Source organism: Moschus berezovskii, chromosome 3 (assembly GCF_049115385.1).
Source record: "Moschus berezovskii isolate FMDL1 chromosome 3, NW_MosBer_1.0, whole genome shotgun sequence".
Classification (NCBI taxonomy): domain Eukaryota; kingdom Metazoa; phylum Chordata; class Mammalia; order Artiodactyla; family Moschidae; genus Moschus; species Moschus berezovskii.
In genome coordinates, this window is record NC_142462.1 from 129,045,360 (window position 1) to 129,061,733 (window position 16,374).

Sequence of the window (16,374 nt, forward strand, 5' to 3'; positions counted from 1 at the left end):
AAGGGAATGGCTACCCACTCCAGTATTCTGGCCTGGAGCATTCCCTGGACTGGACAGTCCATGGGGTTGCAAAGAGTTGGACATGACTGAGCAACTTTCACTTTTTTCCTGATACTAGTGGGACATGTTACATCCATTTAGTCAAGTTTTGTATTTTTTTGCTCATTTTTCTAGTGGGTATCTTAGAATAATTTCGATATAGTTGGCTGAGATTCCATTAAACAGATGTGGACAGGTAAACAGTGCTGATTAACACAGTGCTTCTCCTGTCACGATGGATGCGGCATAGCATGCACTTCTTGTGCTTTATGCTGTGGAAGATGCTGCGTGGAACGGCATGGCCTCCACTGCTCACAGACAATGGAGGGACAGAGCTGGGAGTAAGCAGCTGCAAGTATGAACTGAAGGGTCAAGATTCCTTTGGATAAACCCAAACTCAAAAGCAACAACTTTAATGAAGTCCTGAGAAACTAACCTCCATAGGACTCCCTGGTGGTTTAGTTGCTAAGTCGTGTCCAACTCTTGAGACACCATAGACTGCAGCCTGCCAGGCTCCTCTATCCATGGGATTCTCCAGGCAAGAATACTGGAGTGGGTAGCCATGCCCTCCTCCAGGGGATCTTCCCAACCCAGGAATCAAACTCAGGTCTCCTGTCTTGCAAGCAGACTCTTTTCGGAATGAACTAAGAGGGAAGCCCCGTGGACGCCCTAGGCCATGACTGTCATCTCTAGATGCATCTTCCACTAAAGGGAACAGGAGACTTCGAAGAAACGGCTGATTCTGGGTCTGGGGCAAAAACTGTTAACACGAACCCAGGGCACCTTGCTGAATCAGAAGGCCAAAGAAAGTCCCAAAGGGCGATCAGGTCGAGGGACTACAACTAGATCGTAAACTCGGGGGTAACAGAGCACCTACTCGCAGGACACTTGTCAAAATGATGAGATGTACCTGAATGCTACCCAAGTTCAGAGAAACAGAATACTACTAGGGTGATGGGACAGAATTCACAGAAGGACAGACTCAGTTGAGTTTGAAGAGATATGAATGCAAGAAGGAAGGCTCCAAGCGCGCCTGTTCAAGGCCCTGAAGGGGGAGCTGGCTTGTCCCTGAGCTCAGGGAGGCCAGAGGACACAAGAGCCAAGCTGGAGGGCTGTGGAGGGAGAGGAGTGTGAGTGGCTCTGTTTGAGGACGAGACTGAGCGTGTGTGACTGAACAGGTGTCCAGGTGTGTGAGAGAGAAAAGTCCACCCGGCCATAGGGGCAGATCGAGGAAGAGCAACGAAAATTAGCACGCTCCCCATCAGCCCCCATTCTGGATGGATCTCCTTCTGGGAAACTGAAGAGCCAGTGGGAAGTGTTTCCAAAGGACAGGAAATTACCTCTTTCTGAGGACTGAGAAGTAGCGGTGAGGGAGGGGGAGGGGCGGGGCGGGGGCGGGCGGAGACCCCCTGCACCTGGAGCCCCAGCAGCCTGAGCAGGTACAGGAGCAGGACAGCCTCAGCCGGGCCTCCCCTGAGTGCCCTCTGAGGACCTGTGGGTCCAGCAGAACCCGAACCCACAGACACTGCTTATTTCAGTGCTGACTGCTCGCCAGCCTCCTACACAGGAAGTTTGTTACAGACTGGTGGCTCCGCCCTTCCCCAGAGCTTTTGAATTTGCTGATCTGGGCTGGTGATAAAGGTCACTAATGTTTTTCTTATGCTTTAAAAGCCCTGAGACTTCCAGCTTCCACTTGGGATGCAACAAACTGGGAAGAGCGTCACTCCTGAATGCACAGACAGCTGAGGTGACAGGGCCACCCTGGGCAGGAGAGCCAGAGACAGAGAACAAGACAGGAAAGATAGACCAGTTGCTCAGAGGCCAGGACAGAACGCCCTCTGCACCACACAGGTGCAGGGTACTGAGAGCTGCGTCAGACCCTCCTGGGGCACGGGGAGGGGCCGCTGAGAGCACCAGCGCCCTGGTGGTGCAGCAGGAAGCTCCAAAATAATGCAGGATATCAACCCCCCTCCAAGAAACTCAGAGAACATCTGGCAGGATGAATACCCCCAAACTCCCCAGTGGCCCCATTCTGGGCCCTTTTCAGCACAGTGGGCTCCGAGGACCTGCCTGCCAGTTTCTGCCTCATCACCTCACTGCTGCCTCCCACAGAGGGCGGCAGGATCAGCCTCCAGGACCCTCGTTCAAACACTGTGTCCTCCCCACTCCTGGTCTCAGGGCCAAGGACCTGTGCCTGACGCAGCTAGAAGGGGGCAGGCCAGGACAAAGGGGGAGGGGGAGGCTCGCTCCTCCTCAGGGCCATGGCAGCAGGGACTCTGGCCTGTGCTCTGAAGGACCAGAGGTCACGGGGGGAGAGAGAACGAAGCAGGCAGAACAGGCCCGAGAGGGGGCGGCAGCCACAGCGGCCACGCGCCACAGTCATCCTGTTCCTGACGCTTGGCTGCAGCCCCTGCGTGAGTTCCATGAGACAGCAGGACATGCTCCTTCTGTTTTTAAAGTCCCCTCTTCCTCCTCCTTCTTTGCTTCATGTACCTCAACTGCTTGCTCCTTGGAAGAAAAGCTATGACAAATGTAGACAGCTTACTAAAAAACAGAGACATCACTTTGCTGACAAAGGTCCATGTAGTCAAATCTATGGTTTTTCCAGTGGTCATGTATGGATGTGAGTTGGACCACAAAAGAAGGCAGAGCGCCGAAGCTTTTGAACTGTGGTGTTGGGGAAGACTCTTGAGAGTCCCTTGGACTGCAAGGAGATCCAACCAGTCCATCCTAAAGAAAATTAGTCCTGAATATTCATTGGAAGGACTGATGCTGAAGCTGAAGCTCCAATACTTTAGCCTCTGATGCGAAGAGCTGACTCATTTGAAAAGACCCTGATGCTGAGAAAGATTGAAGGCAGGAGGAGAAGGGGCCAACAGAGGATGAGATGGTTGGATGGCATCACCGGCTTGATGGCCATGAGTTTGAGTAAGCTCTGGGAGTTGGTGATGGACAGGAAGGCCTGGTGCGCTGCAGTCCATGGGGTCTCAGAGAGTCGGACATGAGTGACTGACTGAACAATAACAGCCTCAATTGCTGCAGTCCTAGCTAGATGGATTCAATTTCTTTTCACAATCACCCTTAAAGGAAGACATTAACTCCATTTATAGATGAAGAAACTCAATCTGCGGATCACAGACTCAGAAGACATGTGCTTGGCTCCCGGGGAGGACCCCTCGGATAAACGCATTCAGAGTGAGCCCAGACCACCTCCTGGAGAAGTTCCAGAAAAGGCCTCCCGACTCAGTCCAGTCTAACCCACACCCCTGAGACGAACGTAAATGTGACCTGAGGTTCTGAAACACCCTCAGGAGTATACCCCAGAGGTAACACTAATAATGTCAAGTCAGCATGAGTGGGTGGCCACCAGTTTCTGGGACACGTCCAAGGGCAGACAGGGGGTCTCCCCGGCTCTTCCCAGAACCTTCATCCAAGGTTACCAAACCTTGACCTCTGCTGTCAGGACCCCACCAGAATGTAAACCTACATATAGGAAAATATTTTATTTCTTAAACACTTGAAGACTTCTGTATGCCAGGGACTATACTGAGTGTTTTTACCCACTTACATTTAGCTGTCACATCTAATCTTTTACGGGAGGTATTACTGTACTCTTTCTGTTACTGATGGGGAAACTGAGGCTTACAGAAATCAAAAACAGTTGGGCCTCAGTGTCCGAGGGTTCCAGCTCTGTCTCCTCAGATTTAACCAATCATGGATCAAAAGTATTCAGAAAGAAAAAATATTCCAGACAGCTCCAAAAAGCAAAACTTGAATCTGCTGCACTAAGGCAACCATTTACATATCATTTACATTTCAACTATTTACACAGAAGTTACACTGTATTAGGTATTACTACTGATCTGGAGATGATTTAAAGGATGCGAGAGGCTGTGCAGAGATTATGAGCAAACACTACGCCAGTTACTAAGGAACCCAAGCATCTGTGGACCTTGGCTGTGGGCACCCTGGGACCACACCCCCTGTGGAGACCGGTGGCGGGAGGCGGCAGTCTGATCACACAACACAGTTCACAGGGCGGGAGGAACCGAGAGTGGGAGGCACGGCTGGGGGGCCTGCGGCCGTCACTGGGCCAGGAGCGGGGCAGCGCGTCCGTCCTGCTCCATGTGCTCCATGAGGGCAGCACTGCAGAAACTTGCACTTTTGTTTTTTTTAAAGCAAGTAACACATTATCAAAACTAATCTAAACAAATCAACAAGCAAAACAATGTACAAAAGTTTCACATTCAAAGATTTCCATGTGTCTAAATCATCCAGTCAAAATCCCAAAATCTTTGTTTTTCACTGGAGTGGGGAAGGACTTGGCAGACGACAGGGAACCACTCTCATATTTTCTGGATGAAAGTGACCGAAAATGTTCCTTTTCTCTGAAAATTGTGTTTAGGGGCTATAATTCACCATATAAGGGTACCAGTGATTCTCAACCTCTCACAGCCACATCCTGCTTTTCTGAGTACTAAAATTTCATTTGGAAATTAATATTATAACGTTATTTTAATTTTTTGGCTGTGCGGCATGCAGGATCTATCTCCCTGAACAGGGATAGAACCCCCACCCCCTGCAGTGGAAGTATTGAGTCTTAACCACTGGACCACTAGGGAATTCCCAAATGTATTAGTTTTATAGTGAGGAAGAAGTTGTCTATCAAGAAATGTAAAGCATAAAGAGATGAAAACATACAGGATTCATGCCTCAAAGGGAACAAAGTGAGATAAGCTCTTTTTCTTCACTCTGTTTTCTGGTATGTACACATTCTTGTCAGTGAATGGGAAGAAGAGAATGAACCAAACCTTGACTTACTGGCTTCCTAAGGAAGAAGACAGACAAAGCTCCTACTAAGGGCATGTCTCCAATCAGTGGTTCCAGGATCACCCGCATTGTACCATGAATCTAAATTCAAATGGGAAAACAAAACATTAATGGAAATAATTTCACAGGCCCTTACTGACTCAAAAAGAGGATGCAAGATCCTGACAGTGATTCCTGAGCATATGACTTCACACTTCTCTCTTTAACTTCAAAGAAATTCTGAGTTAATAAAAACTTCACAATTTTCTTTCTGAATAGAGCACAGAGAATCTGAGAAGAAAATGAAACTTAAAAAAACCTTACCTGTATACTCTGCACACCAGCTCTACAAAAATATCGCTTGATCTCCAGATCGATCTCACAATTCCCTACAAAACTAGCAAAGATAAAGTTCTGATTACATTCTCTTCATCACCACAGACCCAAGCTACAGAGTCTGAATACAGTGCTAGTAAAGCTACCAAAACTGGACTATAGGCAAGCTGCAACCTGCAGGCCGGCTGGGCCAGAGTCCGCACCTGGGCTGCAGCAGCCACGGCCACCAGAGTCAGAGTCAGCATGGCCACACGGTGGGCAAGGCTGGCTGCCTAGCCAGAGGTCTTGGCACAAATGTCACTTCTCAAAGGGCAGCTTCTGGAGCAGTCTTTTGATGGGAGTATAGTTTTCATTTGTCTCACAACTAACTCTGTTTGTTTAAAACATATACAAAGCTTAGATCGTATTTCACCACGCACAGATGTGTCCATGCTGCCCCACCGTGAGAAACCAGCACTGCTCAGGACCTCAGAGACGTCACACCTGCTCGAGGCATCAGTTTTACTCAGCGACGGTCACTTCAATCGCTGATGTGAACACGCATGAACACCATATGACGCTGCATGTAAGGCTTTACCTATCTTTATAAAAACGTGACAAGGCCACGATGCTTTTGTGGAACCTGAATGGTGTGATGCCCACCCTTGATTCTGGAAGCGGTCATCTTGCTCCCGCCCTGGAGCATCGGGAGGAATCGGATAATCACAACAGAATGTGTCCAAGCACGTGAGCAAATTATCAACAGAAGGCACTGGGGACGAACGTCTGCCAACAGGCACACTCCTGCCGTGGCAGTCACTCCCTACAGATTCTTCTGGTGAAGGAGGTGCACGCAATCAAGGACACGTTTTGGCAGAAGGTTGCTAGCAGTCACAAGGAGCAGACATCGTCGTTAATGACTAGAGTTTTTCTAAGTATGAGAAGATGAAACAAACTGGGCTCATAAAATCTTCTCTTGAAAATATCGAACTGCCTGAAAGTCAGTCCAGCCAGTTTTCCCAGAGCACAGAGGGCCTCATTGCTGGCCTCTGCTCTGAACTCCTTTCAGGGGTGTGGAAGGGCAGCGACCACAGTGGCCGGTGACCTCATCCTTGCAGAGGCAGATGGCGAATGACAAGTTTTCTCCACATACCGTAAGACGTGATCATTTTACGTTCTATTATCTCTCAATTACGCCTTTCCCAACTCTACAGGCAGTAATCTAGTTACGGTTCTTGTCTGGAACATCGGAAAAAGTAGAATGCAGACTGCTTCAGAGACAAAAATACCTGAGCTGTGTAACCTGCATATGCTGCTGTGTCTGCTGAAACCACAAAGGCCAGACCGCAGGCTTCAAAATGGCGTCAGGTAGCAGACTCATGTCAGTGTGTGTTTAACAAACATGTATGAAGGGCTCCCTCGGTGCTGGAACAAGAGAACAAGGTTCCCACCCCTGCAGCTCTCCCTCAGCCTTGTCGACGGCCTTGCCAGGTACAGACTGCAGTCGTGTCCGACTCTGTGTGACCCCACAGACGGAAGCCTACCAGGCTCCCCCGTCCCTGGGATTCTCCAGGCAAGAACTCTGGAGTGGCTTGCCATTGCCTTCTCCGAGGTGCAGCTGAGCCCAAGGCGAACACAGGGCCACCTCTTACACCACTCACGGCAGCAGTATTCGCAGCGGTGCCAAATGTGTTGGAGACGCAGAGTTTTCCCATGTTACATCATCATAACACTCTGTGCTTCTTTCTAAAATAAAGGCAGTTGGTATGGACTCTGTTCATTGACTACATTAACACACTTCAGAAACTCAAAGATGACACGATAAAAAAAATGACCCTTAATCAAAACTGAGCCAACCCTGCTGAGCCGTGTCAGTCAGTAGCTGGCACACAGCTGGGCAGGGGCCTCACGAAGCCATAAGCAGGTTCTTGAAGGACAAAGACAAGAGCCAGAGAAGCGCTTTACCACCAGGGAGGCACTTGGCAGACGCCTAATCAGTTTTTTCCCAATTATCGTTTATCGTGGTAAAATATACACAGCATTACCACCTCACTCATTCTGAAGTGCATGGCGGTGGCACTGAGCACATTCGGACTGCTGTGCGACCATCACCACCACAGTCTCCAGAACTCTCTTCACCCTGCAAAACTGAAACTACGCCCATCACTCAGTGGCCTCCATCCCGCCCCCGCCCCCCGGCAGCCTGCATCCGGCTCTCGGTCTCCGTGGGTCTGCCCCTCGAGAGGTCTCCCTTTGTAACTGTCCTACTTCATTTAGCACGACGTCCCCAAGGTCCGTCCATCCCACCGCAGCCGGATGGACACTGCCCACTGCGGGACCTCCTTCTCTGCACAGCCTGAACGACGCTCCCCTGTTGCACATAACACACCTCCTTACCCACCCAACAGTCAGTGAACACCGGGGTTGCTTCCATGTTTTAGCTATCGTGAACAAAGCTGCTATGAACTGAAGTATACAATTACCCCTTTGGGACTTTGTTTCAGTTCTTCTGGGTATGTACCCAGAAGTGGAAGTGCTGGGTCATATAATTATCGTTTCTTTTTTTTTAAGGAGCTACTGTTTTCTGTTTCTGTAGCAACCGTACCTTTTATATTCCCACCATCAGTGTACAGGGGTTCCGATTTCTGCACTTTCTCACTAATCCATTCTGGTTTCTGATAGCTGCTGTCCGGATGGGTGTGAGGTGAGGTCTCACGGTGGCTTTAACAGTGATGCTGAGCACCCTTTCACGTGCCTTTGTCCACTAGTCTCTGTTCTTTGGAGAAACGTCCATTCAAGTCCTTGCTCATTTCTGAATCAGGTTATCCGTTTTGTTGTGGTTGTTGTTGAGTTGCAACAGTTTTTTATATATTCTGGATCTCAATCCTCTATCATATATATGATTATATGCATATATCTGACTGCACTGATTCTACAGACTACTTTGGCTTTTAACAATATTAAGTCTTCCAAACCACAAACATGGCCTGTATCTCTATGTGCTTACGTCTTCTTTAATTTTTTACATCAGTGTTATGTAGTATTCATTGTACAAGTCTTTCACTGCTTCGGTTAAGTTAGTTTCTAAGTGTTTTATTATTCTGGTTTCTACTGTAAATGAAATTTTCTTAATTTCCTTTTTGGACTTGTTTATTGTTAACGTGTAGAATGCAACTATACATTTTTTTGCACTGATTTTGTATCCTTCTACTTTACTACTGTTTCCTTTCCAACAATGTATGCGTTTTATTTTGTTTTTTTCATTCCTAGTTGCTCTGAAAGAGCTTCCAGTGCCGTGCTGGACAACAGTGGTGACAGTGGGGTCCTTGTCAAGCTCCTGATCTCAGAGGAGAGGTTTCCGTTTCCCACCACTGAGCATGCTGCTTGCGGGGGATACATGCCAAGTATTCCAAGTCCAATAACCAGGTCCATCATGCTGACACTGTTTCTGTCTGTGCCCTAAGTGTTTTTATCGTGAAAGTGGTGAATTTCAACAAATGTTTTTTCTGCAGCAACTGAGACGATTAGGTGGTTTCCCCTTCACTCTTGTTAATGTGGAGTATTGCACTGATCACTCACTGGCGATGAACCACCCTTACATTCTGGAAATAAATCTCACTCCGTCACGGTGTATAATCCTTTCACTATGCTGCTGAATTCAGTTTGTGAGCATTTTCTTGAGGACTATGGCATCAATGTTCACAAGGGATATGGGCCTGTAGCTTTCTTGCAGTGTCTTTAATTTCTTTTATTTTAACCTGTTCTACGAATGTCAGTTATCTAAGCTATCAGGAACTAAACCCAGAAATAACTAAGCTTAGGTCCCGGACTAGCAGCAGGCCCAGTTCCATCCAGCAGCAGTGAGACATGTGCTCACTGCACTCTCTGCTTCACGGGCACAGCTCACTGACGTCACGCATCATTGACCGTGGCACACGCACACACTCACCTGACCTGCAGGTCCAGAATGATCTGCCGTTTATCCACGTTTTCAGTGTACACCTTCACACCATTGATCCTGAGGGGCTGCAACAAAAATGGGCTTCTTTAAAACACAGCAAATGTAAAGAACACCAAACCCTGTGATCCGGCAGAGCTGAGAAAACGAGCCTGGGTCCCAGGCCCAGGTGGGAACACTCTGCTTCATGATCTGTCGTCTCACCCCCAGCACGCTGCTGGCCTCTGGCCCTGAGCACCCTCATCTGCAGTTGAGAGTGGCCCACAGGACGCGGGACCAGCAGGTCACAGAGCACTGCCCAGCTCAGCAGGGGCTTGGGGCCGTGACCCGGCTTCACTCCTGCCCAAGAACCTTCAGTCCTTGTCTCCTCCAGGGGACTCGGACCCATTCCCTCCAGTCCACCCTTAATACCCCGTCTAAAACAGAAGCTCTTCTCATTTTATTTTTATGTCATAACTTTCTATTTTTTAGTATTTTTATAAAAATGGGACTTCCTGAGTGAATCAAAAATATTACCTATATTTTCAACAGATAATACAGGCAACAAGGTGAGAATCAAATGACTATAAAAAGGAAAGGCAGACAGTAATAAATACTGTATTTCAACATCATTTCAGAATCTTTCCCCAATTTGCTGATTTGAGACCCCTTCTAAGAAAGCTCCTAACATGATAGCCGGACATGGAACGCTCAAGCTGAGAGTCCCCGGCCCCACACTCACTCTGGCGGTGCGGTGTCTGAAGTCTGACCCCTCAGTCGGCCACAGGAGCAGCTCCGGGCCCACGCTGCCACCACCCCTGCTCGCAGGGTCTCCGCTCAGGCTCCCGTGCCCCCTCCAGTCCCTGCATCAGACGCCTGGGTCCCCTCTTCCTACGAGAAGTCCAAGTGCCCTGTGACACTGAGCTCTCTGACCAAACCTGCACTCCTTTCCACATTCCTACGCTTCGTCAGCATTACGCTCAAAGTACACACACACAAACAAGAAAGTAATTCTTCCCAAGACAAATTCAGCTGGAGCAAGAATTCCACATTTGCATGAACGTGAGCGTACCTGAGTGTAGGACACATGCGGGCTGAGAGAGACTGCTGTTTTACAGGACTGGGAAAGAAGGGGGCAGAGGAGGAGGAGGACACGCCTCTGAAACCCTGTGTAGCCACCAAAGCGTGTGCTTCTCACCATCCGCCCTTCACAGAACACCTTGCACCCCCACTGCATATTCACGTGCATTCCAGCTTCTAACTGTGCGTTCCCACTTGTCGTGGTCCCTTTAGGGGACTGAGGTAAAGTGGAAATGGGAGGCAGTGTCCCACAGGAGTCCTGCGCTGGCCCCATGAGCTGAACAGGGACCACATCCAAAATGGTAGTGTGCTGTAGACTCAGCCAAGAGGGCAAATAGCCTGCATGACCCGGCTGGGCAGGACACACACACCTGTCTCTGCACAAAGAAGATGGACCTGGACAAGGAAAGGCAACCGACACCTGGAGTGTGGGCTGGGAGGGAGCCTGGGGCAGGGGCACAGCTGGGGTCACGGTCCTCTGCCACGCCCCCTAAAGCACCGCTGGGCGGGAGCACTGGCATCAGGACACAGCGTGTGGGGCTCTGCAGCCGCTGACCCCTGGCTGGTGAGTTAGGACCCTGCAGGGTCGCAGTGTGGCCAAAAAATGAACCAAAAACAAGTACTGTTGAACTCTGAACTCTTATAGGCATAAAAACAATGTTACCTTGAACTTAACATAACGTTATGTGTCAATTATGCCTCAATAGAAAAAATGCTACCTTCAACTGTTGCTAGTTACTGTAAACACTGACTTAAAAAAATAAAAAAGGAAACTTGCTGTTATGGTGGTCCCGACCTCTGCATATAACTCGATTCCAAGAACAAAGTCCGCCTTTCCCTTCACCTGTGTCACTAACGCAGTGCTGCGAGCCCAGCACTGGAGCCCCGAGCTGCTGTTTTGAAACACGGGGGTGGGGTTGGGGGCTCCTTCCAGCTTGTGTCAATTGCTAGTGAGTTTCCACAGCAAACCCCCTCTCCAGCAAGACAGTACAAAGGCAGCTGTGATGGGAGAACATGCGGCTGAGGGGCCCACAGACGGACCTGGATGGGCAGAGCCACCACAGCAGACAATGGAAGTGAGGTCCCGACAGAGGAGAGACCCCGAGACAGGAGGCCCGGCGAGGACCTCCAGAAAACAGCTTGCTCTAGAAAACAAAGTGACGTGGCTTAGCATTCTCTCCAGTAGGGCACAGAAAGAAAGCCCGAGAGCAAACACACCTGCTGCCCCATGTCCACCCTCGTGAAGCTGAAGGTGCTGAGGTGGGTGTGTGCGCCCCGCACGGCCGGCTCTATGGTTTCTCGAAACAACTTCTCTATAAACTGGCAAATAAAAGGCCACATGTGTTTTACAGTCTGGAAAAGAGAATGAGTTCAGGTTAAATACGGCTCAGCTGGTAAAGAATCTGCCTGCAATGCGGGAGACCTGGGTTCAGTCCCTGGGTTGGGAGGATCCCCTGCAGAAGGGAAGGGCTACCCACTCCAGTATTCTGGCCTGGAGAATTTCATAGTCTGTGGGGTCACAAAGACTCAGACATGACTGAGCGACTTTCCCTCACTCAAACAAATAGTTCATCATGAAAGATCACGCTCATACAGTTTACCAGAATTTTTGAAAGGCAAAGTGGCGGGGGGCAGGGGGCATCCTTTTTTGTTATGAAAAAACAGCGTCTAAAACTTAAAAATGTATTATAACAATAAACTATTGATTAACCAACCAGTATATTGCAGGAATTAGTTATTCTAGTTAAATATTTTGTTTATGCATATCAGCACATTTAATCATTACTAAAACGTCAGAAAGGGGCTTCCCCAGTGGCTCATCAGTAAACAATCTGCCTGCAATGCAGGAGCCACAAGAGACAACGGTTCGATCCTTGGGTCAGGAAGATCCCCCTTAGTAGGGAATGGCGACCCACTCAAATAGTCTTGCCTGGAGAATCCCATTGACAGAAGAGCCTGGTGGGTTACAGTCCACGGGGTCAAAGAGTTGGATGTGACTGAAGCAACTTAGTATGCACAAACAGTCAGATAATCCTGTAGTTTCAACTCAGTGCTAAAAACTTTCTAAAACTGTGTCGTTCTTAACGAACATTAATGAGTTGTCTTTAAGGATGGACTAACTTCCAGTGATTACATTACAGGTAATCATTACCTACATGAGTTTTTATTATACAATTCTAAGGATATATAAAATACAGAGATAAAAGAGATCTACTTCAATGTATAATGATTTAAAAACATAACCTTTTTAAAAAGGCTAGATTTCTTGGGAGTTATTCCCCTCTTCATAACAATGTTCTAAAATTTTCACTTACGACTATCATCAAAGTGAGACACAGGGCCAAATGTCCAACTATGAGAGCATTACTAGCTTTCTATGTCAAAGACACAGTTTGCACTGCTTAGAAAAGTAATGTCTCAGTTATTTTGAGCGCAGAAGCCAACCCGCTAAGTCCAAATGCGTTCACATATTGTCAACATCCAAATCCCCAAATATGGAAAGGTGGCATCTCACCCCATAATTCCCACTGTTATCTGGTGTTTCGAATACTCTTCTCTTACCTTATTTAGCCATTCTGCTCTCTCAGTGTCTGGAAAATGAACCTAAAAGAAAAACACACACATGACTTAGTGACTCCTGACAACTCACACAGGCCAGTTAGTATTCTTACTGTATATCTACTCTGTGTCTGCGGCTCTTTCACCCCGTGCTGGGAAACCTTCCACAGAAGCGTGTGGCCCAGGTTCTCATGTTCTGAGGACACTCTGAAACCCCTGCCCACCTCCCCGCTGGCCTCAGGAGCACCCACAGAGCCTGAAACCTCGAGCTCATCCCTTAGTACCCCCACCCTCTGTAGGCTTCCAGGCTCAGAGCCTCAGAAGCCCACCTTTCTCTTTCCCTTTTGGCCCAAAGGAGCACACAATGTTCCTTAACTGACCCCTCTCCACAGAGTCTCCCAAACGAGGATTAAAATTACAGTTCTCCATGATGGGGCCTGTATACTGGAGAAAATAAGTGAAGAGGTAGGGAAAAAAAAACCCTACTTAGAAATAGCTGAGAAAGTGCTTTGTCATTAAAACAACCCCTGCAGAAAAAAGGCTAAAGCAGTTTTGAGCACCGAGTTCTCTGAGAAATGTTTCCACGCCCCTCCAAGAAAGAAGAACATGCTGGCCACGCAAACATTCTGAAAACTGCTCTGGGGCCCAACGACAGACTGGAATACAGCAGTTTTGTCCTGGGGACTGGGGTGGAGGGGGTGGGGCAGGTCCCTTTGGACTTCTCTCAGTAACCTACGGGCTACACCCAGTAAGAGCCACGCCCGATCCCAGCCTCTGCTGAGAGCAGTTGCTCAGAAAGCATTATTCTGGGGAATGTGCCCAAGATGCTTCCTTGAGGACCAATTCCACCTCTCAGGCTTGGTCCCTGAGCACAAACCAGGGCACGGGGCTGTGAGCAGCCAGGTCCTGGCTGGCGAGACCACTGCCTCCACGTCTGTCACAGCCGCACAGCTCCACCTTCCCTGCGCCCACACGCCTAAGAAGACCTGCCTCTTCACGCGACAGAATGGGAAGCCTTTAATCTGCGTGATCCCAAGGGTGGGCTGGCATGCCTGCAACAAGTTTTTCTAAAGTAAGTTTTAGCTTGAACCCATTCTGGAACAAAACCAAATAAATGGCCACCTTCCAGAATTAAGGAAAAGGCTCAAGAGTTGAGAAAGATGATGCTTAAGAGAAGCAGAGATTTAGGAAAGGATACTGGTGATGCTGCTCCTGTCTGGAGGTCACGTTGCTATAGAGGAGCCATTTCTACCTGAGGGGGAACCGGAGCACCAAAAGGACTGCACTTCCCCTAGGGCCAGGAGGCGTGCGGGGCTGGAGAAAGCTGAGGGCCCACCAGGCCAGCCAGACTAGGTTGCAGAAGATTTAGATCTGGCATGAGCCGGGGGGTTGGGGGCCGAGGAGGGCTAGGTCTCTTCAAGGTCTTTCAGGTGAAAGATTTGGAGAAGCAGAGAGTGAGGTAAGGTGGATGCTGAGGGCTGGCCGACGGGCATGTCATAAATCTCCCCTGAACTGGGTTTCTGGAGATCACGGTGGACAATATGATTAAACTATACACTATTTCTGTGTGTTGTTCTTCGGTTGCTCAGTCATGTCCAACTCTTTGTGACCCTACACGTTGCAGCAGAAATCCAGGCTTCCCTGTCCTTCACCATCTCCCGGAGTTTGCTCAAACTCATGTCCATTGAGTCAGTGTTGCCATCCAACCATTTTTCTATAAAATATTACGAGTAACTACCATTTGGGCTCCCCAGGTGGTGCGAGTGGTAAAGAATCTGCCTGCCAGTGCAGGTGATGCAAGAGTTGGGGGTTCGATCCCTGGGTTGGGAAGATCCCCTGGAGGAGGGCATGGCAACCCAGTCTAGTATTCTTGCCTGGAGAATCCCATGGACAGAGAAGCCTGGCGGGCTACAGTCTACAGGATCACAAAGAGTTGGACAACTAAGCTACTGAGTACTGGACTGAACTACCATTTACTGAGCATAAACTGCTATCTATGCAGCAGGTGCTGCGCTAAGTTAGTCAGACACATTCCCTGAGTTGATTCTTACAACAAATCTACACCTTGGGACTTACTATTCCAAATTTACAGGACAGCTACTAGAAACAGTTCAGTTCAGTCGCTCAGTCGTGTCCGACTCTTTGCGACCCCATGAATCACAGCACGCCAGGCCTCCCTGTCCATCACCAACTCCCAGAGTTCACTCAAACTCATGTCCATCGAGTCGGTGATGCCATCCAGCCATCTCATTCTCTGTCGTCCCCTTCTCCTCCCAATCCTTCCCAGCATCAGACTCTTTTCCAGTGAGTCAACTCGTCGCATGAGGTGGCCAAAGTATTGGAGTTTCAGCTTTAGCATCAGTCCTTCCAGTGAACACCCAGGACTGATCTCCTTTAGAATGGACTGGTTGGATCTCCTTGCAGGCCAAGGGACTGTCAAGAGTCTTCTCCAGCACCACAGTTCAAAAGCATCAATTCTTTGGCCATCACCTTTTTTCACAGTCCAACTCTCACATCCATACATGACCACGGGAAAAACCATAGCCTTGACTAGACGGACCTTGGTTGGAAAAGTAATGTCTCTGCTTTTTAATATGCTATCTAGGTCAGTCATAACTTTCCTTCCAAGGAGTAAGCGTCTTTTAATTTACTGGCTGCAATCAGCATCTGCAGTGATTTTGGAGCCCCAAAAAATAAAGTCTGACACTGTTTCCACTGTTTCTCCATCTATTTCCCATGAAGTGATGGGACCAGATGCCATGATCTTTGTTTTCTGAATGTTGAGCTTCAAGCCCACATTTTCACTCTCCTCTTTCACTTTCATCAAGAGGCTTTTGAGTTCCTCTTCACTTTCTGCCATAAGGGTGGTGTCATATGCATATCTGAGGTTATTGATATTTCTCCTGGCAATCTTGATTCCAGATGGTGCTTCTTCCAGCCCAGCATTCCTCATGATGTACTCTGCATATAAGTTAAATAAGCAGGGTGACAACACACAGCCTTGATGCACTCCTTTTCCTATTTGGAACCAGTCTGTTGTTCCATGGCCAGTTCTAACTGTTGCTTCCTGACCTGCATACAGGTTTCTCAAGAGGCAGGTCAGGTGGTCTGGGATTCCCATCTCTTTCAGAATGTTCCACAGTTTATTGTGATCCACACAGTCAAAGGCTTTAGCATAGTCAATGAAGCAGAAATAGATGTTTTTCTGGAACTGTCTTGCTTTCTCCATGATCCAGCGGATGTTGGCAATTTGATCTCTGGTGCCTCTGCCTTTTCTAAAACCTGCTTGAACATCTGGGAGTTCACGGTTCACATATTGCTGAAGCCTGGCTTGGAGGATTTTGAGCATGACTTTACTAGTGTGTGAGATGAGTGCCATTGTGCGGTAGTTTGAGCATTCTTTGGCATTGCCTTTCTTTGGGATTGGAGTGAAGACTGACCTTTTCCAGTCCTGTGGCCACTGCTGAGTTTTCCAAATTTGCTGGCATATTGAGTGAAGCACTTTCACAGCATCATCTTTCAAGATTTGAAATAGCTCAACTGGAATTCCATCACCTCCACTAGCTTTGTTCGTAGTGATGCTGTCTAAGGCCCACTTGACTTCACATTCCAAGATGTCTGGCTCTAGGTCAGTG

At 48.4% G+C, this 16,374-nt stretch overlaps 1 protein-coding gene across 10 annotated transcripts in view; it reads right to left on the reverse strand.

Moving 5' to 3' along the window:
• ESYT2 (extended synaptotagmin 2) overlaps positions 1-16,374 on the reverse strand; it is an 82,633-nt gene that overhangs the window by 34,029 nt on the left and 32,230 nt on the right. For all 10 annotated transcript variants that reach the window (XR_016037104.1, XR_008685332.2, XR_016037105.1 and 7 more), the window contains exons 2-6: positions 12,743-12,784; positions 11,399-11,533; positions 9,113-9,189; positions 5,173-5,245; positions 4,861-4,950 (exon numbers count right to left, since the gene is read on the reverse strand). Coding sequence is in view for 7 of the 10 variants with exons in the window: in XM_055421661.2 (XP_055277636.1) it covers positions 4,861-4,950; positions 5,173-5,245; positions 9,113-9,189; positions 11,399-11,533; positions 12,743-12,784 (417 nt within the window). In the remaining 3 variants the exon portion in view is untranslated. The remainder of the gene's footprint in view (positions 1-4,860; positions 4,951-5,172; positions 5,246-9,112; positions 9,190-11,398; positions 11,534-12,742; positions 12,785-16,374) is intronic.